This window comes from Syngnathus floridae, chromosome 2 (assembly GCF_059516105.1).
Source record: "Syngnathus floridae isolate MCC-2025c chromosome 2, RoL_Sflo_1.0, whole genome shotgun sequence".
Lineage (NCBI taxonomy): Eukaryota > Metazoa > Chordata > Actinopteri > Syngnathiformes > Syngnathidae > Syngnathus > Syngnathus floridae.
Genome location: NC_142414.1, coordinates 19,510,281 through 19,535,573, shown reverse-complemented (window position 1 = coordinate 19,535,573; position 25,293 = coordinate 19,510,281). Strand labels below are relative to the sequence as shown.

At 40.3% G+C, this 25,293-nt stretch overlaps 2 protein-coding genes and 1 long non-coding RNA gene across 4 annotated transcripts; 2 read left to right on the top strand and 1 right to left on the bottom strand.

Moving 5' to 3' along the window:
* Window positions 1–3,288: 3,288 nt before the first annotated feature.
* LOC148402457 (uncharacterized) lies at window positions 3,289–4,060 on the bottom strand. The gene is made up of 2 exons (XR_015854998.1): window positions 3,901–4,060; window positions 3,289–3,830 (listed from the first exon to the last, which is right to left on the bottom strand). It is a non-coding gene; the product is annotated as an uncharacterized LOC148402457 (long non-coding RNA).
* On the top strand, window positions 3,608–8,912 carry nsfl1c (NSFL1 (p97) cofactor (p47)). 2 transcript variants are annotated; one of them, XM_088365033.1, is made up of 9 exons: window positions 3,608–3,763; window positions 5,131–5,231; window positions 5,527–5,604; window positions 6,080–6,245; window positions 6,328–6,423; window positions 6,960–7,069; window positions 7,191–7,328; window positions 7,776–7,946; window positions 8,051–8,912. In XM_088365033.1, exons 1-9 carry the CDS (start codon window positions 3,662–3,664, stop codon window positions 8,211–8,213), a joined length of 1,125 nt encoding a protein of 374 aa, XP_088221159.1. In that variant the 5' UTR covers window positions 3,608–3,661; the 3' UTR covers window positions 8,214–8,912. The 2 variants fall into 2 exon arrangements, with proteins under 2 accessions (XP_088221159.1, XP_088221162.1); XM_088365036.1 differs by lacking the exon at window positions 3,608–3,763 and adding an exon at window positions 4,227–4,447.
* A 5,877-nt stretch (window positions 8,913–14,789) lies between these two features.
* Window positions 14,790–25,205, top strand: sdcbp2 (syndecan binding protein (syntenin) 2). The gene is made up of 9 exons (XM_088367354.1): window positions 14,790–14,957; window positions 18,712–18,763; window positions 19,712–19,814; window positions 20,859–20,959; window positions 21,867–22,031; window positions 22,300–22,475; window positions 22,766–22,937; window positions 23,099–23,190; window positions 23,416–25,205. Exons 2-9 carry the CDS (start codon window positions 18,713–18,715, stop codon window positions 23,468–23,470), a joined length of 915 nt encoding a protein of 304 aa, XP_088223480.1. The 5' UTR covers window positions 14,790–14,957; window position 18,712; the 3' UTR covers window positions 23,471–25,205.
* Window positions 25,206–25,293: the final 88 nt, after the last annotated feature.

Sequence of the window (25,293 nt, the reverse complement as noted above, 5' to 3'; positions counted from 1 at the left end):
GAGATAAATTTCCTAAAATAATCTCTAGGCGACCCGGATAAGATTTAAGCAACTGTACTAGAACAGGGCAGCAAAAGCAGTGCACACAGTGGTCGTTCAAAGAATACTTCTCTTCTCTCACAAACAATTACATATACAGATAATTACACACATGTGTGTAGAAATTTGATTCCATACTTTTTTAAGCAAATATCGATTTATTCCCACTTACCCAAATTGAAAAGTGCCGTAGTCTATCACTAACCTATGCCAACATTAAATTCAAGTAATGCGAATCAAAATACAATTACGTCAATATTTGCACATGAACTATTCAAGGCAATAAATACAAATCAAATTAATTTAAAGTTTCAAAGCTCTATTAGAGCCTTGCTGGCTGCACCATGATTGGAAAAGAGTTTTGAACCATGTAGTGTAGTGTAAATCCAGCCATCCATAATCATTATGAATTGGAAAAAAATCAAACATCAAACAATAAAAGACAGCACTGTAGGTTTCCTAAAGTGTTGGTGCCCCACCAATTTTTTTCCCCCTCATGTATAAACGTCACTGCTTTTGCCAACTGTGTGGAGTGATTGTCTGCTGCCATGGAGATGCAGCCTGCTCCATTTGGCCCAAGAGATACTAAAGTGCACAAAATACCGGTAGAGCGAGGATAAGAGAAAATAAGCCTCTTCCTCCTTTGCCTTTTCCTGTTGATAGCAGTAGCGTCTCTTCCTCACATGGTCCAGCCTAGCTGGCTAAAGTGGGGAAAGAAAATCTACTGTCTTCTCTCACCCATTTTTTTGTGCACAATTTCCTCATTTTGTTTCACCTAAATTAACAACAGGACTAACAAAGTCTAAATCAAAGCAATTGGTTAAATGCAACATAAATTACACTATTATATTTAGTATCACTTTATGTATTTTCATTTAGCACTGTAAAAAGTGGGGGCGAGTGAGAGAGAGAGAGACTCATTTTCATGCCCAACACAAGTCTAGCACAAAGTGCAGTCCAACTACGAATGAGGGGAGATTTCTTCTGGTATTTTCGCAGATGCACGCAATTAGAGATGGGGATTTGCGTCGTTGTGGGAGCGAACACAGCCGACTTGTTGCCCGACCAAAAGAAGTGGCTCCTCTCATTCCTTTTAAATTCAGTGTAGAAGTTTAGCATGGTCTACATGACAGAAGCATAAACTGACTCACTGGAGTCCATCACCCCCTGCAAAGTATGTTGATAAGTAACTCAGAGATCTTGCGGATGATATAAAGATGGCCTGGTGATCACAGCGGGCCCATTGAGACTGCCATCATGCATCCATGTGGTACTCTTAACACCCACCCACGCCCAGCTTTGCCACGACCAGCGAGTGAATAAGTTAAAAAAATATGTTAAAGATGATAATATTAATACTAACAAGACAAACTGTTTTGGGAAATGCACTTACCGTTTTACAAATTTCAATTCAAATGTGTGCCATAGTGACTGAGGATAATCTCGTCGAGCACTTTCAAGGTGTTGGACACTTAAGCAATGAGGTAAGACAGCCCAGCATTGTGTGCCACTGTGTATTGTGTTTCTGACAGTTTGTAATTAGAGTTGGTCTAAGCCTGAAATTGACAGTCACCCTAAAGGCAGCAGCCATTGTCAAAAGCTTCGCCTGTGCTCCTATATGCTAGTGACTGATGTTCGAAAGTTCTTTCACAGAGGAATGCCAAGGCTTGGGTGTCAATACACGAAGAATGTCTCTTCAAACAATCTCATTGATCAAGAATTTCACTGATCGATTCGTACCGGAAGAGGCTACGGCAGCCCTGTGACCCTCATTTTCTGACAATTGATTTTCATAATGAGGAAGTTGTATTCAAACAATTCATTCAATTGTTTAGCAGATGAAAAACAGCTGACAAGATGACGGCTCGCTAGGTAAACAGACAGACAGACAGACACAGATAGGAAGCCGTGACAGACACACAGGAAGTCATGACATCCAAAAATGTGACATGTCTGCATGAAAATGAACGAGTGAAGGCTAAACGTGACGAGTCAGCCAGTTGTATTCAAAGTAAAAGCATTGTTTTTTTGTTTTTTTTTCAGAAGACAGCACCAGCTACCCTCCTAAATCACTCGCTGCTGATGGCATTCCGCTCCAAAGACCGAATGGCCTGTAACTCTGTTGACCTTTAGCTCGGCTGTTAACTCAACACAAGGCCTTGACCCCCCAGGAAGCAGTGTTACTATAGGCCGAGAAGATATACGATACTGACCGACACCCGAGAAAGAGGAGGTTGAAAGTTGACAGTGATGATGTCCGATGAAGACATGCTCTTACACTAGTTTTGCATCTTAAATGCTTGCACACTATACACAGGTCCATGTCTCAATTTATTTTTATTTCAGTAGTTCAATTGAAAAAAGTCAAATATTGTGACTACACATTGTAAAAATATTTAACTATCTTATTATGATTTTGGTTACAGGTTACAACTGACAAAAATATCTGGAAAAAATAAATAATAAAAATAAATATTTTAGATAAAGAAATTGAATTCAATTTGAAAAGCATTTTTTGATTGCCCATCCTTTCTAAATACGTTTCACTTATTGAACTAGTGGAATAAATGAACTTTTCGACAATGTTAAAATTTATTGTGATGCAGTTGTATCAATTCCCTTATCGGGTAATGAAAAAGTCAAAAACTTGTGCCCAGGGTAAAGAGAACATAAGGTCATGACACAAATGTTATTACTGCCCAAGGCATTGTCTTAAAGCTAAGATAAAGACCTTTATTGATTGAAAGTTCCTCTCTTTGAACTGCTTCGTTGCCTCATTGGCATGTATCTGAATGCGATTACCTCACCATGCGTACCCTGAAGGTGGAATATCCAAAAGGAAGAAAAATATAAACTCGGCTGCTTAAAATCACTGTAATGCATTATTTTTTTCCCCTTGATGCTAATTTTCTTCTTTTCGTGCTCGGCCTTTTATGAGTCTTCTGCCATTGGATGGGATTTCTTCTGCAGCATTATAAAGAACTTCCAGCAGGAATTAACTCTCTATGATGTGTCAGAAAGGTGAGATAGATGGATTACAAAGTGTGAGGAAATGTGGAATTAGTGAAGATTGCTGTTTAAAACGATTCCTAATCTGAAATGGAGATGGGATGTCGTAAGATTAATGGAAGGGATTAGATGTAAACTCTAATAACATCCATGTGCTGCATTAAGGGAGTGTTTGCATGTTTACATTTTTTTTTTCATATTTGTTAAAACAGAAGAGGAAATTAAGGCATTTAGCAATGGTCAGACAAACAATTTAATCAACAATCCAGCCTACTGCCCCCATTAATCACAACCTTTTGATTAAAAAAAAAAATAATAATCTTTATGATGACGCTTTGAGACGAAGGTTGTTATCCCTTCGTGGGCCCACATTACCATCTCATGGCCAAAAGTATTGCAGCACACACACGCACACACAAAAACCACTAGAAATGAGCTTCTAATAAATAAATTGTATTATTATTTAAAATGGCAATACTCCACTGTTTGGCATCCAATTATTTATGTTTGTTTACGTGTTATTACGACGCGTGGGTTCCAACCAAATAGGAACGAACATCTGTGTTTCGTTTCCGAGCCGGAAGCGGAAGCGGTGCTGAGCGAACAAACCAAAATGGCGAGCCAAGAGGAGTCGGTGCGGGAGTTCGTGGCTGTAACTGATGTCGACGAGGAAAGGGCCCGCTTCTTCTTGGAGTCTGCTGGTTGGAATTTGCAGGTACGGGCTTTACGCTTGAACCTCGGTTCCGATGTTCTGCAAGATTCAAACAGATCAGACAACATAACTGCGACGAGTGAGTTAGCTACCTGGCTAATTTTAGCGTGTGTTGCCGGTAATTTATGCAAGTCACTGACTGACAATAGCCGCGAGTCTTTTTCTGTCATCAGCCCTGCGGCTGTTGAAAAAGCAGATGACGAGTAAAGTTGCAAAAACACTTGTTCTTAGAATGTCACCCCCATTTCGCCCCTACACGTAAAATTGTGACTCCTGATCGTCGCGAGCCTGTTTAGCTAGTCATCGACCTAATCGTTGTTACTTTGACAGTGTTGTGGAGCAATTAAAATATTGATGACGTTAAAAAGCTGAGGCGATCGTGCAGTCATCACAATAGAGACTGTCAACGTATTTTTATTTTATTTTTCTATAAACGTATTTAATTGCTTTCTTAGGGAATCGCTTGCCACTAGGCTTGTTTGATTTTGAATCCAAGTTTCGACAGCACCTGCTCGACAATTAGACAACGTTGTTTCCTTTCCTAGTCTAATTGAGTCGGTGTAGCAACTTGCTGCTACAGTAGGCAGAGTCAAAAGGAACTCGATCATAGGCCAATAAGAAAACAGTGCTGTCTGTGCCCAGGATACCTGATGCTGAGACCTGAGTTGAACAGGACAGAGAGAGGCGGTAGGAACAGGAACTCTCACAAATACAAAATTGTCTCCAAAAATATCATTGAAAGTATTTTGAAGTAAGTAGGAATGTCCCGCTCAAATTTCTTTCTGCAACCAAACAAGAAACACTGGATTGACGATGCCCAGTCTTTATCTAATACATTAAGAAGACAAATACAAGGGGCTAATAAATGAGAATGGGTATAGTCAAAATGTTAATGTCGCCAAATTACATTAAATGAATGACCATTTCTATTGTCTTTTCCCCATGCATATATAACAGATTTAATTCACATATACATATACGTAAATGAAATTAAATGAACCATCAAATATCCAGTTGACAAATACCCTTTCAAATATGTAGTATAAACCGTTTTCGAGTATTACAATCAAATGCCACAAATTAAAACAAATAAAATAATAAAGTGCATCAAATAATATTCAGTATGTCTACCATTCGACCAGTTACAGTACTAATAGTGAATAGGCCAACAACCTCCCGCGTCAAGTACTAATTGGGCCCGGGTTCTTGCGGTCCGTTTTTATTCATGACTGCTGAATTCCCAAGATCACTCGAGATGCGAAAAACTGGAGTCGTATGTTTGAACCAAATCCACTCACAACCCTTGAGATAGGTATAGTTCTACACCTAAATTTGCTAACTAAATGAATTTCTCTCTTGCCTTTTCACAGCTGGCACTTGGCAGTTTCTTTGAGGACGGAACTGATGATGACATTGTGGCACTTCCCCCACCCGAAGGAGGCACCTCAATGTCCAGATCCACGGTCCCGAGGTTGTCCTTTCTTCTAACATATGTTTTCCGTCTTTTAATTGAGCCAGGATGTCATATGATCACAGTGATTGATACATTGGGAATTTTCATTGACGATCAGAATAAGGCCCGTTCCAAATGTTAATACAAACCTGATTCAGAGCAGATATGTGCCGCTGTGAGGGCAATGTAAACATATCAGGCTAGAAATCTAAATAACAGAAAAGACAAATATTGCCTAATTTTTTATCTGACCTCGGCTTGTGCAGGTGTACTTAATATAACTTGATCTAACGGTTTATCCCACCCTCATCAGCTCTCAGCACCGAGTGACGTCATTCAGAGACTTAATACACGAAGCAGAAGAAGAGAGTGATGAGGAGGAAGGTCAAAGGTCAGTCAGTAAATCACTAAAATGTATTCAGCATGTGTGAAAGCGTCTTGAGTGAGTGAGTGAGTGACTGACGTTATTACACTGGTGTGCGTTCTTTGCTGCATTCATGCGGGCCATGGAAAATTGCCAACCCTTCCACTCGCTCTCGGTCACAGCTCCCAAAGATTGCCTTGGCCACTGAAATATGGTGCCATTTGATTTCATATGAATCGGTACTCGACAGCACCGACTGACTGTACTGCCAACTTTGGTACTCATCCCTAGTAGGGGTAGCAAAGGACTTCAGTAGGGGAAAAAGTGGAAAGCAGTTTACCTTAAGAAGAGGAAACTGAAGGGAGAACCTCCCTCTCCACCTCTTCCAACAAAAAAAAAAAAACATAGCACAAAAAATATATACATTCCTTAAGTTTTCCTTTGTGAACTAATTGAGATGCTTAGCCTTTGGTTGGGTAATCTATGATGTGTCTCCCTCCAGGTTCTTTGCAGGCGGATCAGAACGCAGTGGGCAGCAAATTGTCGGGCCTCCTAAAAAGAAGAGTCCCAATGAAGTGGTGGAAGATTTGTTCAAAGGCGCCAAAGAGCATGGTGCTGTGCCCCTGGAGCGCAGTGGGAAGGGGGCAGGAGAATCCAGCAGAGCAAAGGTAAATGAAGGAAACACTTTAAATGTTTTTCAGATTTTAGGTTTTGATTTTGTTTGTGTTGCATTGTCTTCTATTGACTTAGGCCTTTGATGGAGGTGGATACAGGCTCGGAGCAGCTCCTGAAGAGGAGTCAGCATATGTTTCTGCTGGGAGACGTGATCAAAACGCCATACAGGATGTGAGTAGGTGCTATGGTGAATTTATTTTTCTCTTTTCTTCGTATTCTCATTGGTATTTTCTTTTTATTAATTTACTACACCATAATCACCACCCGCATTAATTTTTGTAAAGCGTGTTGAACAAGGCAAAATGTATGCCTACCATTTACCATTATTAAAGTCTTTCTTAGAAGGTCTGGCACTAGAAAGCTGGGAGGGGTTGCAAAGAATAAGGCACAAAATAACTGCTTAGTGAGTCAGAGAAGGAGACGTGCTTTGAATTCAAACAGGCGATCTAATGACAGATAATGATATCGTTTCTACATGCGAGCATTAACAATCTACTGTATGCCTTCCACATGAAGCACACAAACTTGTATTGAATATGCTAACACAATTTATTCTGATGTCTAATTGGTAAAAAACACAACAATAAAAACTTCAGTAACATTTTGGAATAGGGGAACATTTGACTGAGCAGTAACGCACTTGCCTTTGGTATGTTCTCAAATGGAATTGTTCATTTATTTTCAGTGCATCCTTTTACCATGTTTAGGTACACGTAGTGCTGAAACTGTGGAAGTCAGGTTTCAGTCTGGATGACGGCGAACTCCGGAACTACAACGATCCTGCCAACGCTCACTTCCTTGAGGCGATCCGCAGAGGGTATTCACTTGTTGAATGAACCTAACACGTGTTTTGGTTGCGACGCATTGTTGCAAATTTGTATAACATACACACACGCAGCATGCTGCTCCACTTTGACGAACGTTATGTCACGCTGCAGGGAGATTCCCTTAGAGCTAAGGCAGCGTTCACGTGGGGGCCAGGTCAACCTCGACATGGAGGACCACAGAGATGAAGACTTCACCAAACCCAAAATGGCCTTCAGAGCCTTTGGAGGAGAGGGACAAAAATTAGGAAGGTGAGATTTAGGAGTGTTTTAATTCCTCTTTTCTTTTGTTTTGTTTCAATCACATTTGTTTTTCTCTATTATTATTATTTGTTTGTGGAGCAGAAACTTATTTAAATGACAAAACTATCTAAATCTAAGGAGAACACATCTGCAACTGGTTCAAATTAAAAAGATGAAATTAAAGTAGACACTTAAGTGAGTATTTAACTAATACACATAAACTCGACCAATTAAACATTGAAAGAGTATTGAAACAAGTGAGTTTTTGTATTGCAACGTGTATTTTTGATCGCAACCTAAAAATAAAAAAAGAACTTTTTCCTATAAATAAGTCACACCCTCTTTCAGATTTTTACCAGCCAATGAAAAATGGAAAGAGAGCTTTGCAAAAAGATTAAGAACAATTTAACGTGGCTCGGTTCTGATCGTTGTTTTGTGCACGTTTTCTTCTCCCAGTGCCGCCCCAGAGTTGGTTTCTGGTCCCGCCCCCTCTCAGCAGGACCAAGCGGCGAACGAAGCCCAGGCCAGTGCCTCCGTGAGCCTAGACAACTCCCAACCCGTCACCAACATACAGATCCGACTGGCGGATGGCGGCAGGCTGATACAAAAATTCAACCATACCCACAGGTACCACAGAGATCATTAAAAACAATCTTGCATGCTTCGTGGGCAGAAATGGTTGTTGCTCAATGCGCGTGGTCAAACTTGTGATGGTTCTCTGCACCCACCAGGGTGTCTGATCTACGGCAGTTTGTGGTGGCGGCCCGGCCCACCATGGCGGCCAGAGCGTTTGTCCTGATGACCACCTTCCCCAACAAGGAGTTGTCGGACGAGAGCCAGACACTTCAGCAGGCCAACCTCCTCAACGCCGTCATTGTACAGCGGTTACAATGAAGCTGGAGGTGAAGACCACCGCCCAAGCCTGAGCGGCCACCTTTTCCCCCTTGAAACCTGCTGCCCCTCCTTCCCTGAGGAGGAGACACAGACTTCTGTTTGGACCTCTATTTTCTCATTTTTATTTTCTAAAAAGGATTCTCCCTAGCATCCATCTCTTGTCTATGCTGACTGCAGAAGAAGAGATGTTGCCGGTTTTCTAACCTTGCATCATCTACAGTATGGTGCCCATCAGTAAAGTAGCACAATCTCATTTGGTTCTCAAGTCTGCATAGGGCCTACATTCTGGTTCCCGTTGCTTATGTGGAACAAACCAACGAACCACAACAAAGTCTATTTTGGTTCAAATTAGTTTCTTATTTTCTCTTTTTGATCAACAGTGTGTGATGATTATCACAGCAAGACTGCAGGATTTTGTTTTTGTGTGGCATCGCAGATAGTTATTGTTTTATTATTAATACAAACTGGTTATAGAGTGAAAAGAGTTCACAATGTGTAGATTGTAAACGCTGGCTCGTAGCTGTGGAAGGTGGACATCTTCTATGCATCCTGGGGCAACATGGGAATACATTTGGACCTCTGAGAAAATAAATTCATACGATCAACGTGTAAACAGCTTTTGTTTTCCATAAAGTAGGGAAATACCCACTGCTACTTGGAAATTGTCAGTGTGATTATAACAATAAATGCCATACTGTATTTTGAATTCATTTTAATGTTAGACTGTAAAATGGGTATGTTTTTAACGCAGGGTGATATTCAACTTTCTGCTTGCTTTGTATACAGGATTAGGCAGTAGCGCATTAATTCAATCTGTGGATTCTGATATATATATTTTTTTAATATGGTCATTCCACATAAATTCAATTACATAACAAATGTCCAAAGAAATATATTAATCAAAGCAATAGTTATTTATTGACGTGTTGGAAACAACAAAAATATGTTGCTTTTCCCCTTCTAAATTGAGCACAAAAATATATTTTACTTTGAAGTCTGAAACCGGAACAATGCATCATGAAGGAGCCAAGCTTGCTGTCCAGTTCATCGCGAGAACGGATCAGTGAGGGAACGAACCCTGACTTTCCCGTCCGCGAACGAGTTCATGGGTGAACTGCTTTCCCGTGCATCAACGGATCAGTCAATGCGTCTCTTGGCGTGAACTATGTAAGCCAGAATTTAGATTTACGTTTTGCCAAGGAAAGAAAGAACCACTCACTGAAACGCCACTTCTTTTATGCGCATTTTCTCCAAGCTAACGGCTAACTTTATTATATGAAAGGATGCGCCGTTATGCAACAACGGGGAGATTATGCTTTTCTTTGGGTAATCTTGATTTTATAACAGTAGTTTTCAGATAACGTGTATGCATACATACGCCTAAATATTGTTATCCAATATATTTACTGTAATTTCACATTAGATTGCTGGTTTGAAATTTACTTTGGTTATTATTATTATTATTTTAATAAACATTAAAATCTGTTAAAACTTGTCTGGTGTTTTATTCCTTGTTTTTATTTTTTTGGGCATGAAAACGAAAATCTGACATTTGGTTAACTGCTTTATATGACATTATGTATGTGTTTTACGTTGTGTAATATGTGTTGGTGTTCCCCAAAATAAAGAACAAGTAGTCAAATACACATTCTTGACAGTGACAAAAAATGCACAAAGTTATTAGGTAGACCTGAAAACGGTGGTATACCTAATGGAGTGTCCGTGTGACGTCACAGATCAAACAGCCAATCAGAAAGTGGGGGTGAGGGCGGGTGTGGCACTTTTCACTTTCAGTTAAGCTTTGGCCATGATTTTTTCCCTAATGAACTGGCCTGTTATTAGGTACACTTGAAAATGGCAGTGTACCTAATGGAGTGTCCAAGTGACGTCAAAGAGCAAACAGCCAATCAGAAAGTGGGGGTGAGGGCGGGTGTGGCACTTTTCACTTTCAATTAAGCTTTGGCCATGATTTTTCCCTAATGAACTGGCCTGGTATTAGGTACACTTGAAAATGGCGATGTACCTAATGGAGTGTCCAAGTGATGTCACAGATCAACCAGCCAATCAGAAAGTGTGGCACTTTTCACTTAAACCAGGGGTGTCAACCTCCACTCCTCGAGGGGATGCGTTCCAATATGTTTTCCAAGTTACCCTCGTTAAACGCACCTGCGTGAAAAGTTTTTGGTCACTTTCACGTTCTGCAAGAGCTAAAACTTTTCACGCAGGTGCACTTAACGAGGGAATCATGGAAAACATGTTGGAACGCGGCCCCGAGGACTAGAGCATGACACCTGTGACCTTTGACCATGATAGTTCCCTAATAAAGTGGCCTGTTATTAGGTACACTTGAAAATGGCGGTGTACCTATTGGAGTGTCCGTGTGATTTCCTCGTTAAGCGCACCTGCGTGAAAAGTTTTAGCTCCTGCAGAACGTGAAAGTGACCAAAAACTTTTCACGCAGGTGCGCTTAACGAGGGTCACTTGGAAAACATGTTGGAACGCGGCCCCGAGGACGAGAGCTTGATACCTGTGACCATTGACCGTGATATTTCCCTAATAAAGTGGCTGTTATTAGGTACACTTGAAAATGGCGGTGTACCTAATGGAGAGTCCGTGTGATTCCCTCGTTAAGCGCACCTGCGTGAAAAGTTTTAGCTCCTGCGTAACGTGAAAGTGACCAAAAACTTTTCACGCAGGTGCGCTTAACGAGGGTCACTTGGAAAACATGTTGGAACGCGGCCCAGAGGACTAGACCTTTGACCATGATATTTCCCTAATAAAGTGGCCTGTTATTAGGTACACTTGAAAATGGTGGTGTACCTAATGGAGTGTCCAAATGACGTCATAGATCAAACAGCCAATCAGGAGGTGGGGGTGAGGGTGGGTGTGGCACTTTTCACTTTCACTTAAGCTTTTTCCCTAATGAAATGGCCTGTGATTAGGTACACCTCATGGACACTTCAATAGGTACACTCCACGAGGTAAAAAAAAAAAGAAAGAATAAATAAATAAAGGGTTAACTGCACAATAAAAGCACATATGGGAATATTCTCACTCCTGGGTTCGAACTAAACTCTTAGCGAGCAAGAGCCCGTGTCACTAACCAGTCAGCTGTTTCAACATGGCACTGTATGGTCGTCTGGACTCTTTTGTACCAGTGATGTACATTCCAGTGCTCAAGTGATTTGAATCTTTAGAATCGGTTTACTCAAAATGTTTGTTCAAAACAATCGTTCACCGACTCGTTCGCTACACTTTCTTATTTATTTTTATTTACTTTCTGATTGGCTGTTTGATCAGTGACCTCATTCGGACACTCCATTAGGTACACCACCATTTTCAGGTGTGCCTAATAACATTTTTTGTACGTGTCAAGAATGTGTATTTGACTACTTGCTCTTTATTTTGGGGGACACCAACACCTATTAGACAACGTAAAACACATATACATATTGTCATATAAAGCAGTTTACTAAATGTCAGATTTTTGTTTTCATGCCCAAAAAAATAAAAACAATAAAACACCAGGCAAATTTTAACAGATTTGAATGTTTATTAAAATAATAATAATAATAATAATAATAATAATAATAATAATAATAATAATAATATCCATCCATCCATCCATAATAATAATAATAAAAGTAAATTTCAAACCAGCAATCTAATGTGAAATTGCAGTAGATATATTGGACAACAATATTTAGGCGTATATATGCATACACGTTATTTAAAAACTACTATAAGTGTTATAAAATCAAGATTACCCAAAGAGAAGCATAATCTCCCCGTTGCTGCATAATGGCGCATCAATAAAGTTGCAATTAAGTTAGCCGTTAGCTTGGAGAAAACGCGCATAAAAAAAGTGGTGTTTCAGTGAGTGGTTCTTTCTTTCCTTGGCAAATCGTAAATCTACATTCTGGCTTACATAGTTCACGTCGGGAGGGAGACGCAACACGTTCCCTCACTGATCCGTTCTCGCGATTAACTGGACATGCAAATCACTGACTCTTTCACTCACACATTCATTCAGTTGGAGAACGGGAAATGCAATTCACGATTCGTTCGTGAACGGCAAGTTACGTCATTTTCTTCTTCGTTTTGTTTTACGGCAAGGTGGCACCAGCTTCAATGCGCATTACCGACCCCTACTGGTTGAAGTCATATGAATTCGTTCACTGGAAAAAAAAAAGTTCTTTTGAACGAATTGTTCACTCACGAGCCAATACTATCTCTTCCTGCTAAAAGTATTTTATTAACAACAAAAAAAAGCGAACCCAGCATTTTCTGAAATAAATTAGCTCATTATCATTTCTTTGGATCCTCCACAGGAAGAACTTTCCCTAAAAAGGGTCAGATCTGTGTCGTGCATTATGTCGGTAAGTATTTATTTATTTATTTTTTTGTTTATTTATTTATTTATTTATTTATCTTTTAAATAATTTAGGAGGGTGCATGTTCGATTCCACTTTCGGCCCTCCCTGTGTGTCAGCGTGTTTTTTCTCTGGGGACTCCGGTTTCCTCCCACATCCCAAAAACATGCTTGGTAGGCCGATTGAGCACTCCAAATTGTCCCTCGGTGTGAGTGCGAATGGTTGTTCGTCTTTGTGTCCTGCGATTGGCTGGCAACCAGTTCAGGGTGTCCCCTGCCTACTGCCCGATGACAGCTGGGATAGGCTCCAGCACGCCTGCGACCCCCGTGGGGACAAAGCGGTACAGAAAATGGATGAATGGGATTTATTGTGGAAGCTATACTATGTTATCCGCTAAAAACTTGCCTATTGGCTGTTTAGGTGCTCGCTGAAACACTTGGAAGAAGCCACAGGATGGCGATGAAGCACTACCTATCAACCTTAATTTTTTCATGCCCCTTGATCCTTTCCGTGAAATGTGGGAGGAACTTCTAGTATAGCGAAACCAGCGTCTTTTTTCTATGGGAACTGTTACTGCGACTCCACTTTCTGTGATAGTTTCCGACTTTAACAATATGCGAATGCCAGTTCCTGCCTTTTGAATTTTATGAGCAAAACGTCTTCCTCGTGACACGAGTGCTTGATAGCTTATTGACAAACACGTTCGGTACTGTCCATAATATGCTAAATAGTGCAGCGATCCTTTTCATAATTTCAGAGGTTGACAAATCCCACACGCATTAAAACAATACTCAATATTATTGTGGCACTCATCAAGAGTGGCTAAATCATGACACTGGAACCGCTTACTTCAGATAACACAATGTGCCTTTACTCTTTAAAATCATGGCAAATGTGTGTGTTTGTGTTTAATTAATCTATCTGTTTGCAACTGGTCCAGCTCGTCAGAAGTCTGCTAGTGGTCTCACCTCCTCCCACTATACCACAAGTGCCTCTTTGCTTTAAGATGATGTAACACGGCCCAATCTGTAGTCCATTTTTGGATCCAGAACGATTTTCCAAAGCCTCTGAATTTTCTTTTTTTTTTCTTTACATAACACCTACGACATCACATCCTGTGTGGTTTCACTGCATTTTCAGGAAACCCAAAGCAACCTTGAAATTCAGCATGAAACTGAATATTCTAACCCCCAATTCCCAAGCTGTGAATATAAACATCCACTGTTGAAGCTCATTAGACTCCATGTGGAAGTAGCAAGCTTATTTGCTTGTATAGATGAATTGTGTCAGGCTCCTTGCCGGATGCCTGGAGGGGACGCAGTCAGAACAACCATTCACTTTGCCAGCCGCTCCATTATTTGCCTAATAACACTTTTTAAATCGACATCTAACTTTATTCCCATACAAAATTAGGTAACACATGCATTAACTCGTCGGTACACATAACATGGTCTGGATTGTCTTGGTAACAATAATAGCGCAGGCATCGTTAGTACCGTATTGGCCCGAATATAAGACGACCCCCTTTTTTTTCAAGACTCAAGTTTGAAAAAAGACTTATTGAACACTAGGATGCTCTGTGATTTATATCTCTCCCTATTTGTAGGCCTCTTTCCGGACGGCCGCAAATTTGACTCATCCCATGACAGGTCCAAGCCTCTGAGGTTCAGAATGGGCATGCGGGAAGTCATCAATTTTGGTGGAGGTTTGGTGCGAGAGTTTTTTTTTTTTTTTATGTGTACCTTTTGGCTTAGTCTACGCTCGTGTGAGGCCAAATTTACTGCCATTGTCTCTCAGTTTGATTGCAATGTTTCTGTAATGCCCTCATACATTTGATGACAGTCGATGCACTTGAGTAGCTTTTATTACCATGTGCCGTAACAGAACGCACATTCATTCAAGAGCTGCCATGCCATCGGTTCCAACACAGGCACTTCACCCATCCTCGGGAAGTTTAGCCATCATTCAAGCCGCAAAGTTCCTTAGTATGGGATGACATCACAACAGCCAATCATTGGTGCTGCGCAGAGTTACAGACTTAACGCGTGCTTGCTAAAAATTCACACTCATCCGTGTCATAGCAGTCGGCAAAGGTGGGATCTTTTGGTTAAATAAAAAGTTCAACAAGTACTTTTTCCTAAATACCATTAGAGGTTAATGAAATGTGGAAAAATCATGTGACTCGAACTGTGTGGGCGGGGCTCATAGCGTTACGTCACTTTCCAGAATCCCCCTTCAAGTCATCAACGACGAGACGAGAGACCCAGAGCAACGACACGCTGTATTTATAATCTGGTCTACGCCACTGTCTGAGATTAGCTCTCCCTTTTTTTTTTAATATCAAGCCGAATTCCAAGTCAATACAGTACAGGTGAGTCTGTTTTTCCGTCGGATGATGAGAAGCGCTACCTACACCCACCCTGCCTTGGTTGGGCTAACGGTAAATGCTAGCTGCTGTGGTTGTGCGTCACTGTTTAGGGACAAAGAAAGACATGCGATTTTTTGCAGTCTGTTACCCTTGCAACATTGCAACATAATGGCATTGAAGGTCATCTATTGAATATGCAAGAAAAAAATCGTCAGTCGGTAATTATATAGTAATATGCAGCAGTAAACTGTCGTAATCTGTTATCATATGACGAGACTGTGCTTCTTCCGCATGACGTAACTCAAATCTTAATAAACCTTAAACATATTTATTGTCATTTGGTTGATATGATCATATTGTAGCCATGTATGTATACAGGAGGCTATTTCACCGCAATGAGTACTTGACATCAAGTGTATATCTTTTAGATAAGTGTGAAATAGTTTGCGAAATAGCGCGACTGACCCCGTTAGTGGACAGTCTTAAAAAGGTTGGGTTGTTTTTTGAGAATTACAATCATAACTTGCGTGCCCATTTTTACACCCCTCACGCGTTTTCCTCACTAAATCTCTAAGAAGGCCTCAGTTTTGAAACGATCCACAGTATGTTTGGATTTACAGACTTTAATCCTCTTTTACCTTTTTTTCTTATAGTGAAACAGTAATTCCACACCTTCTCTGTTACTAGTTTTTATGTTGCTCCCCCCCCATCTAATCTGTTTTATTTTCGTAGAGCCTAAAAAGTTACCAAGAGGATTGTTTGTCAGACAAAACAGGTTGAGAGACAAATACTGCGCAGTGATCAATCAAAATGTTGTTGGGCGTTTTAGTTCTTGGATCAATTGCACTGCCGTGCTATATGTATAGCCCATAGAATGCATCACTCACTACCTCTACCGCAATGGTTAAAGGAACAAGAAGCCCTTCTAACGCAAGGAAAACAACCTTTGCCAGTTGGCTTTCTGCCATTAAAGTAACAGCAGCTACATCCTTTGCAATTCTGATCCCTGAGAATAGTGGGATAAATATGTGTGCATATGTTTAAAAGTCCTTGCAGCATATTTAAAACAAATTGTCTGTGTTTTTTTTGTTACCATTACCCAAAAGAATTAAAATAAACACCAAAAAATAAATTCGCTTTCTCACCCCTTTGAAGGCCTTTAATGTAATACATAGAGTGAGTAAATATCCTTCCTCATATGAACCATAGTGTGACATTCTGGCACTAGGACGTTGTGTAAAAAAAAAAAAAGACACACACAACATAGAGCAGTGCTGTCGACATTATCCGTGACCAAGACACACAAACATCTCTTCTCATGCAGGGTAGTTGGAGTTGTGCCTCTAAATGCAAATCGAAACTTAATGTGAGACGGTTACACATTCCTTTCTCATTGTAGCACAGAAGTTGAGATTCTCTGATGACCACTCACAGGACATCATGTCAACCACAACCAGCTTTTTGTACATTAATATTCCTAAAATGAAGTCTTATGTTCTGCGCAAGTGGATTAATAAACACCAGGCGTGGCCCAAAACTATTTGTGATCAAGCACATTTTGATAAATACCACATGTCTTCCAAGTTGGGCAGACATCTTCTGAGAGACAGATGTAGATACTAGCATGTAATGACATACACAAAGTCAAGGACATCATTTAGTACTCATAAGAACAATACTATTCAGGTTAAGTGTGTATTTGTGTATATAGTATAGTATATGCATTATGTCATCACTAAAGGCTGCTAAAATGCATTTCCCCCATGCTACTTCCTGTATGTTGTTTGTGCACTTGTTCATATTGGAGGTGGATCTCAAGTGGGCAGACATAACATAGCTCATGGAAAGTAAACAGTGCACAGTCTTCAAACAGGGCCTCTGTCTGCCAATACAATGGAGTACTGTGTAAGAGGACAAAAGTGAGTCGTGTCTGCAAGGGAAAAATCTCACACTGTTGTAATTGTGGTCGAAACGATGCACTTTTTATAAGGACGGAAGGACTCAATGCTTTTGCGGTTTATGGGGTGTCAAAAGTTATTAAGGAGGTTGTAAGCAGGTATACTAACTATGACACAGCCGTAGAGATATTTTCACTCAGGGTGGAAGGGTGGTTAATAAGGGATCATTGTTATATAATAACGCTCGCTTGCTTGTACATAAGCCATGTGCATTGTATACATTAGGCTGCATTTACTCTACATTGTTAAAAGGGACACTGGAAATGGATGTGAAAATCTCACTCTTACTTTGTTTGCCTGTTCACTAGAGAAAAGATCACGTTACATCTTGTGATTATGATGCTTTCTTTGATGGTGAGCAATTTGTGACGCTTCCTTTTTTTGCTGACCTTTGAAAGCTCCAGTAAAGCTATCATCCAAGCAATATTTTATTTGTTGTGGATCACAAATTAATTTGGGGAATAGTGATGATCCAGTTCCAGTGTCGAAACTCTCCTAACTCGTGTTTTTGTGTCATTTGTCATCTGATATTGTGATATAGTGCAGGTCGGCATGCATGTAGGCCTGTCGTTGTTTTTCAGGCCACAAAATAGACCGAATCACCAGCACTTCTCATGGCCTTTACAAGTTCTAAAGAAATCTTTTCAGATTATCAAAGGCCAGTTAGACAAAAACAATGATCAGGCTTTTCAGATTGTAGTTAAACTTGCTGAATTGTTGCATAGTCCACATGTGATCACGGCAGTGATTGTGAAAGATAACTGGTTTTTATTGAGGAATAAGATTTTGAAAAGAATTTTAAAAACTGTCAGCAGAGCAGCATTAATGCCATCATTCCTTCTCTGAGACTGAAAATATTTTTGGTTTTAGTCTTGCATGCTTTTACTGCCCGACATGCCTCATCCTGCCCTGTTGTACTGTGTGTAATGTCAGTCAGCTGACTGTTGGCTTTCAGTTCCTCTTTTCTACAGTTTATGTCGATGCTTTTTTTATGTTACGCTTCTTTGTTTAGTTGTTTGAATGTCAGCGTTTGCATTCTGATTTGGTTTAGTTGATATCAAACATTTTTATCAAAGGCAATTTCTATTGATATCGATCACATCTCAATTGCGATACATATTGATATCGAATTATAGCCCTACCCGTATCTTAGGCTAACCTCATATTTATAGCTACAGCTCATCAATCTTTTAGTTTATGTAATGCTGCACTTTGACTTAGGTCATATAACTATAATGCCATGCAGTTCACAGATTTTTTTTTCCCAACGGAAAATGATCACCCAATTGGTTTATAGGTGAAAAACATGTATAGGATGATTAAGTGAAGCCAGTCAACATTTAAAAACAAAAAAACCCATTGTTGATTAAATACATAAAATACTCACCTGAGTTTGAGTTTGGCTCGAATCATCCACCAAGGTTGCATTAGTTCTTTGCTCAAAACATTATCGTACATTTATGATCCAAGACGGCATTTTGCCTGACGTCAGCTGGGATATAGCACATGGACAAAGGGATAAGCTATCTGTCTCTGTTTATTAATATAATAACATAGCAACAATTGGCTTTTTGGTAACTGGTAATTGGCTGTCATTTAGTTTGCAACTCCGAACATTTAGACATCAAGCAGCATGTCTTTGTTTCTTACTGTAGATTGTAGTATTACAATGTCACAGTATCATTAAGTTGTTCCTACCCTCATCTTATTAACATCTAAGACCCAGTAAATATTTACATCTGCCTTGTTTGCTTGCTCTTTTTTTTGTGTGTGACCTGTCCTGTATTTTCCCCATGCAGGATGTCTCTGTACCCATCTCTCGAGGACCTAAAGGTTGACAAGGTGATGAAGGTAAGCTGTGCAGTCTCATTTTACCAAGTTGTGTGTGTCTGTGACCTGAATTACACGGAATATTTTTTTTATTCTAAAGTGTGACAAAAGCATCGTTCCAGCAAACGGATCAGTGTCATGCGCCGTGCTAGTTGTGCAATGCTATGCAATGCTAATGTGAATCTTCTGTTGCAGACACGTGATTGAAGCCAATAATGCACACTCAAGCCTTTTTAATAATGTACCACTTGTTTGTTTGGTGTTTTTAAGAGGTCCTCGCAGTGTTCCTCTCATCCAACATGTCTACGCTCTCGCTCCCTTAATGACAACCATGTGATGACTTTTTACCATAATGCGATCTCTACAAACTTTTTAGCTACAGTTTTAATAGCAGAGTACATCCTCCTGTATCGACACTAGCCAAGCACTCAATGAAAACCGGTTCTATTTGTGTTGCGTGCTACTAACCTGTCAATCAAATACACTTTGACGATTTGCATTGTCATGAGTTCACTTTGTTTTCTAAAGGGCAAAGACTTGATGACCGGATCCAGACTCTGTTCTAATAAAGTAAATAATGATAACCAGGTCTTCACTGATTTGCGAATTTACATTTACAAACTCACACGCTTAAATATTTTTGTTTAAAATTGTTAGATTTTATTTTGTGGCTGAATTCAGAGGGCTTGTCAGTGTACGTGCTTAGATGCAAGTAGTGTTGTAAGGTCAGTTTGAAATGATATTTTAGTGTTATTTTGGGAGCATGGTTTGGTTTATTTTTAGGGTTTAAACAATTTCATTGTTTTTTCTGGATGGTTGAACTCTAATCGGGCACAATTTCTACAACTTTTAAAACCCCTGACCAATTTGCAATTTGCTGATGTTGTGAAAGTGCCCTGAATGCACCATGTTGCTTTGTACAGCAAGTGTATTCCATAAAGCTGACTGCTTTCTCTGATTCCCCCTCAGGCCCAGGCCCAGTTCGCCCAGACCACCACCAACGCCACCATGCCAGCCATCACTGAGGGAAGTGACCAGCCGCAGCTTGGCACGGCTGGGATGCCGTCATCCTGTAAGTTTTGTGCACAATAAATCTCGTGTTTAATTTCAATTTGAGAACTAAGAAGAATCTAAACAGCCTTAAAATAGGTTCCTATGAAGTTCGACGCTTATTATTATTATTATTATTATTATTATTATTATTTTATTTTAATACATTCCGTGACCTGCTCTTGCACTTGTTCCACTCATTCTCGTGAGTCTTGTGAGCATGGAGTCTTTTGTTTGTAACCTCTGCTAGCTCTGAGGCACCATGGAGACGTCCCCTTGGTGTTGTGATGAGCTGGGGCATGATTGAAGAAGAAGAGGGTGGGCCATTTGGGAAGAAGGCGTGCACAGAGAGGCTTGCTGGGGGTGTAGAAGCGAGTTTGAGGAAGGTTAGGAGGGGCTCGTCTCCCCAATCGCAAAGAGGAAGCGAAAGCAAGAATAAAGCCACTGTATTGTCATCAACCAGCACAACTTTGTGTATCGGAACAAATCTTTGTTCCAATAAACAACAACTTAAAACATTATTCGGCCAAGTTCACCCTTCTATTTTGCCCAGGTGTGCTGTCTGTCTTTAAGTCCATTCTTGAGAAAAAATGAGCATCAAACAACAACCTCTGGTGCTCCTTTGAGAACCACAGCAAAATTTTTATGTGCACGTCTTATTCTGATGATGAAAGAACATGCTGATCACAAGCGCATGCTAAGAGCTTTATTTCAGGCCAGTGTGGGAGTGCAGCCTGAATCATTATCAGTTTTTCAGCAGATACATTTTTACCAGCTCATCATCAAATGAAAGAACGTGCCACAAAAGATTTACTTCAAGAAAGACACGATTGCAATTTGTGGCAATATTTTGGAAATTAATTGGAAATGTGGAATGATGTTGCAGTGCTTTTTGAGTAAGGCAATGTAGTTTGAGGAGGAAATGAGATGCAAATGTGCCCCAATCATGAAAATACAAGCGTTGTCTTTTACATTTATGACTGATAAAATTTAATAATCAAAGAAATCTTTGTATTTGTATTGAGACACACTTTTTGAACATTCATGTTTGTTTTGAACCTTGCAGCCTTGTACCCAAATCTGGAGGATCTGGGAGAGTACATGGGCCTGAGCCTCAACAGCGATGAGGTGCAGAGGAACTTGGCCTTGTTGCCTGCTGCCAATAATGTAAGTGTGGGCCATGTTTCGTCGGTGTGAAGAAGGATTGTTTTGATAATGAACAACTTTTCAAACAGGTTCCCTCTGTTACTTTGCCATTGGCTTAAGTAATGTGAAGGTTCTCTGTTTTTCTATGCAATTTAGTAGTTTAAACAGAAACAGTAATGTCCTCAGTTTATCACAGCAAAAAAATTTTTGGGGAGACTTAGCACAGGCTTGGAGCAGTGCCGGAGAATGTATTTTCACTCCATTGGGTGTGTGCGTCTGCGTGCTTGTGTGTGTACGCGTGTGTCTTAGGAGTTGCTTTCACATCACCCATGCACAATCTGTGCTCTCTGACATTGGAATATCTAATGCTAGCAGTTAATGTAAAACCCCTTTGACAGTAATAGGAAATTAGCATCAAGTTCTGGGAGTGGGATTTCTTAAAATATCTCAAATTCACTCCCAAACGCTGTAGGGCTACTTATACAGACAGGCAATATCACAATAATAGAAGGCATACATTTTTCCTAATCTGTGAAAAGTGAGTTTTATTAATAAAGCTCAATTGCCGCTCTACAGTTTTTAACTTAATGCGACTTTGCACTTCTAGCATGGGATCACTAAGAGGCCAAGGCATGCACAGCAGGAACAGCCAGTATTTATTTTTAGTTGTTGTTTTTTTTAATGGTATTATTTTTAATAATACAGTGTATATATATCATTATTTCACTTTGTTATTACATTATGTTCTGGGTGTTCTTTGAATTTATATTTGTTGTTTTGGTTGTTCAATATTGATGTTTTGAAAACAATGTATAATTAATTTTATTAATTGTGGTTTCAATATCAACCAATTAAAAAGAATTTCTCTTATCCTTCCTCTCCCGACACCCGTTTTATTTCCATCTCCTCTTTCTCACCCCCTCTGCAGCAAGTGGCAGTGCCCTCCTACTCAGGTGTCGGTGGGATGGTGTGTCCTGTGACAGGGTCAGATGTTGGCATCAGGAGGGCTGAGGTTCGCCAAGGGCTGCGGGAAATTATTCTCTGCAAAGACCAGGACGGCAAGGTCGGACTTCGCCTCAGGGCAATTGACAACGTGAGTCAGCATTGGTAACTCTTTGATGGCCATTGTAAACTGTGTTGCATTCATGTTGCATGTTTCAATATGTTTGTACCAAGGTGTTTTTATAAGATTAAGCTTAAATGGTCGAGGGACCCCAGAGCCTTATTGCGGCACGATGTCTATTAGAATGAGAACCACATTCTTTTGCATCATAAATGATTGTCACACAAGGTCGAAGGCTCAAAGTGATCCCATTTTGCTTGCTCTTACTGTTATTTGCACTGCTCTCTCTTTATCTTAGGGAGTGTTTATCCAGCTAGTGCAGGCCAATTCCCCTGCTGCCTTGGCCGGACTGCGCTTTGGTGACCAAGTTCTGCAGGTTAATGGCCAGAACTGTGCCGGGTGGAGTGTTGATAAGGCCCACAAGGCCTTGAAGGCTGCAGCAGAGACCCGCATTGAACTTGTTGTCCGGGACAGGTGAGACCCACTTCTTCAAAGCAGGATTGCTTCAACACCCATTCCCCCCCCCCCCTCCCCCCGGAGTTCCCTCACTGTAGACTATAATAAATTCACTAGTTTAGCAGAATGCGGAGATATGTTGACTCAGTGTTGGACATGCTAATACCATTCCCAGACACACAAAGCTATGTGAACAGGATTATGAAAATCAAGTTTTTAGCTGGTTCTTGTTAAATTCTATGATTTTTATTTGTACGTTGGCTCCCTCTGCTGGCTGATTGAAACCCCATTTGTGTTTGTCTCGTTAGGCCATTTCAGCGCACAGTCACCATGCACAAAGATAGCTCAGGCCACGTGGGCTTCATCTACAAGTCTGGTAAAATCACATCATTGGTCAAGGATGGCTCTGCAGCCCGCAATGGCCTGCTGACTGACCATTACATCTGTGAGATCAACGGACAGAACGTTATCGGACTCAAGGTGGGTCGCACAATTTCATTCACCAACCTCTTCATCTAATTAGTTTGATAGCGTTCACCACTAATGACATGCAGGAACATGACCATGGTGTTGATAAGTGCCAAAAAATGCTTCAGTGGTGGATGTACATTTTTAAAAGCTAGCATGTGTGATATTTCCAGGATTCCCAGATTAAGGATATTTTGAACACATGCCCAACCGCCATGACCATCACCATCATGCCCAAGTTCATCTACGAACACATGATTAAGAGGTAAGATGCCAATTGAAGCCATTCCAAACTTTGATTGCCAAAAAGCTGAACATAAAAAATTGCTTTGTCCTACTTGTGTTATATACGTAAAAGTTGCTGAGATCCGCCTTTACATTAGTGATGCAGTGGTGTTTTTTTCAACTTTGTCCTGAAGCTTTGTTAGAAAGTTTTCACAATTTTCCAGACTTACCAACTAAGCAACCATTTTGTTCTTTTTGCCTCCAGGATGTCCACCAGCCTTCTGAAGTCGGCCATGGATCACTCCATCCCAGAGGTGTGAAGTTCAGGAGCGGGACCCCTAGTTATCGGCCTTCTCTCTTTTCCTCCCATCCTTTGTCTGTCTATTTCTGCCTCTTGTATCATCAGCGCCTTCATTTATCGACATAATCTCACAATGCCTTGGTTATAGCTTTCAGTAATCTTAAAGGTCATTATATTTCAATTGTTTTGTTTACAATTTTCCTCTGCTGACACTTGTAGTTATTTTTTTAATCAAAGATTTACATTGTCCTTGTCGACCAAAACGAAACAAGTGTTATTTTATTGGTTCGGGTTTTTTTCCAACCATGCAAACTTCTGAGTCCAGAGCTTCCTCCTGGCGATGGAGACCATCGTTTATTTCTTTCACCTTGTCATCCAAGATGCTGTAAACAGTCAGCAACCTGAGCCCCACCGACCGTGCGCACCCGGGGATGTGTGCTCACTTAACCTTATCCAGTGTAGGCGTTCTTATTTGGTCAGTACAGCCAGTCGATTTCAGTGTTTTATGTTTTTTTTCACGGTATGACATTTTATCCGTGGGGGGGGGGGGGGGGGTAGCATTGACATTGACTGTGCTTGCATGGATAACAAGAACTGGAACATGGTTTATTGGAACTGCATTTGGCAATATTAGGAATGATTGCTTAACTCGAAATAAAATCTATCAGTTGTCTTATGCTGCATTATGGGACAGCTTGGAAGCAAAGCATATCCTACTTGGAATCTCAGTGGACACTTAGTAAACAAATAAATTACCTTACTTCTTAGAGACTACATTATAATAGATTTTCCTGAATCCTGGTCGATATGCCAACAACTTGTTTTGTTTTTTTACATTGGACAAAATTACTTAAAACAGAGATAGCAGTAGCAATATACGTACATTTAGACCAGTTTACATTGATATCTACTATAATAATGCAGATACCTACAACTTAATCTCTGAATTATCAAATCAAAACTCCATCTTAATTTTGCACCATTCCCAATTTTTTAAAATATAACATTAGGCACAGTGTGTTTTGATTTTAGTGGCATTTGTGCCAGCAGATATTCAGATGCCCCAGTCGTCACTCCTCAATGTTGTCCATGGAATCACAGCCACTGAGACGAGAGCCTCTCTTTGTTTGCTGCCTGGATAAGCAAATAGTCAAAGGTGAAAATGGCCGCAGCTTCCAGCGTCTTAGCAAGCTATAATCGGGATCATAGTGCATCATGGCATTGGCGAGCAGGATACCATCATTTCAAGGGGGACTGGAGTAGTTTTTGTCAGGGCCCGGGTATGTGTTGGGCGGACCCACTAAGTGCACTTTCCACCACCTATTCTTTTTTTTTTTTTTTTTTTTTTTTAAATAGAGGTTGTCTTTCCTTTATCCCCATTTCAAAAGCTGTTTGTTTTGTCGTTGTTGAAATTATTGTGTGTGGTGCCTCTTGTCAACAAATCTATCCTCGAAATGTTCCCTTCAAGAGCAGCTCAAATTCGATGCTGAAAATCAACCTTTTGAATTGATAAATGGGTACAAAACCCACTCGTGTCCCTCCCCTGCTGTCTTTTTCCAAACTGAAGAGCACAGTGAAATCAGGCAATTTTTTTAAACTTCCGTCTAGTTGCTCCATTTTGGGTGCATGTATTCTTTTGCCTTTTCTGGGTATGCAATCTGATAAAAATCCTTCATATTCTGTAAAAAAAAGTTTATATTTGAATGTAACCAAGATAATACTATTGTAAAACAAATAAACTGTCTTTCTGTTCACATTCTCTCAGTAGGTGTGTTCTGTACACAAACATTGAGGAAAAAAATCAAAAAACAATAGTAGTTGACGAGCAGGGGCGCAACTTGA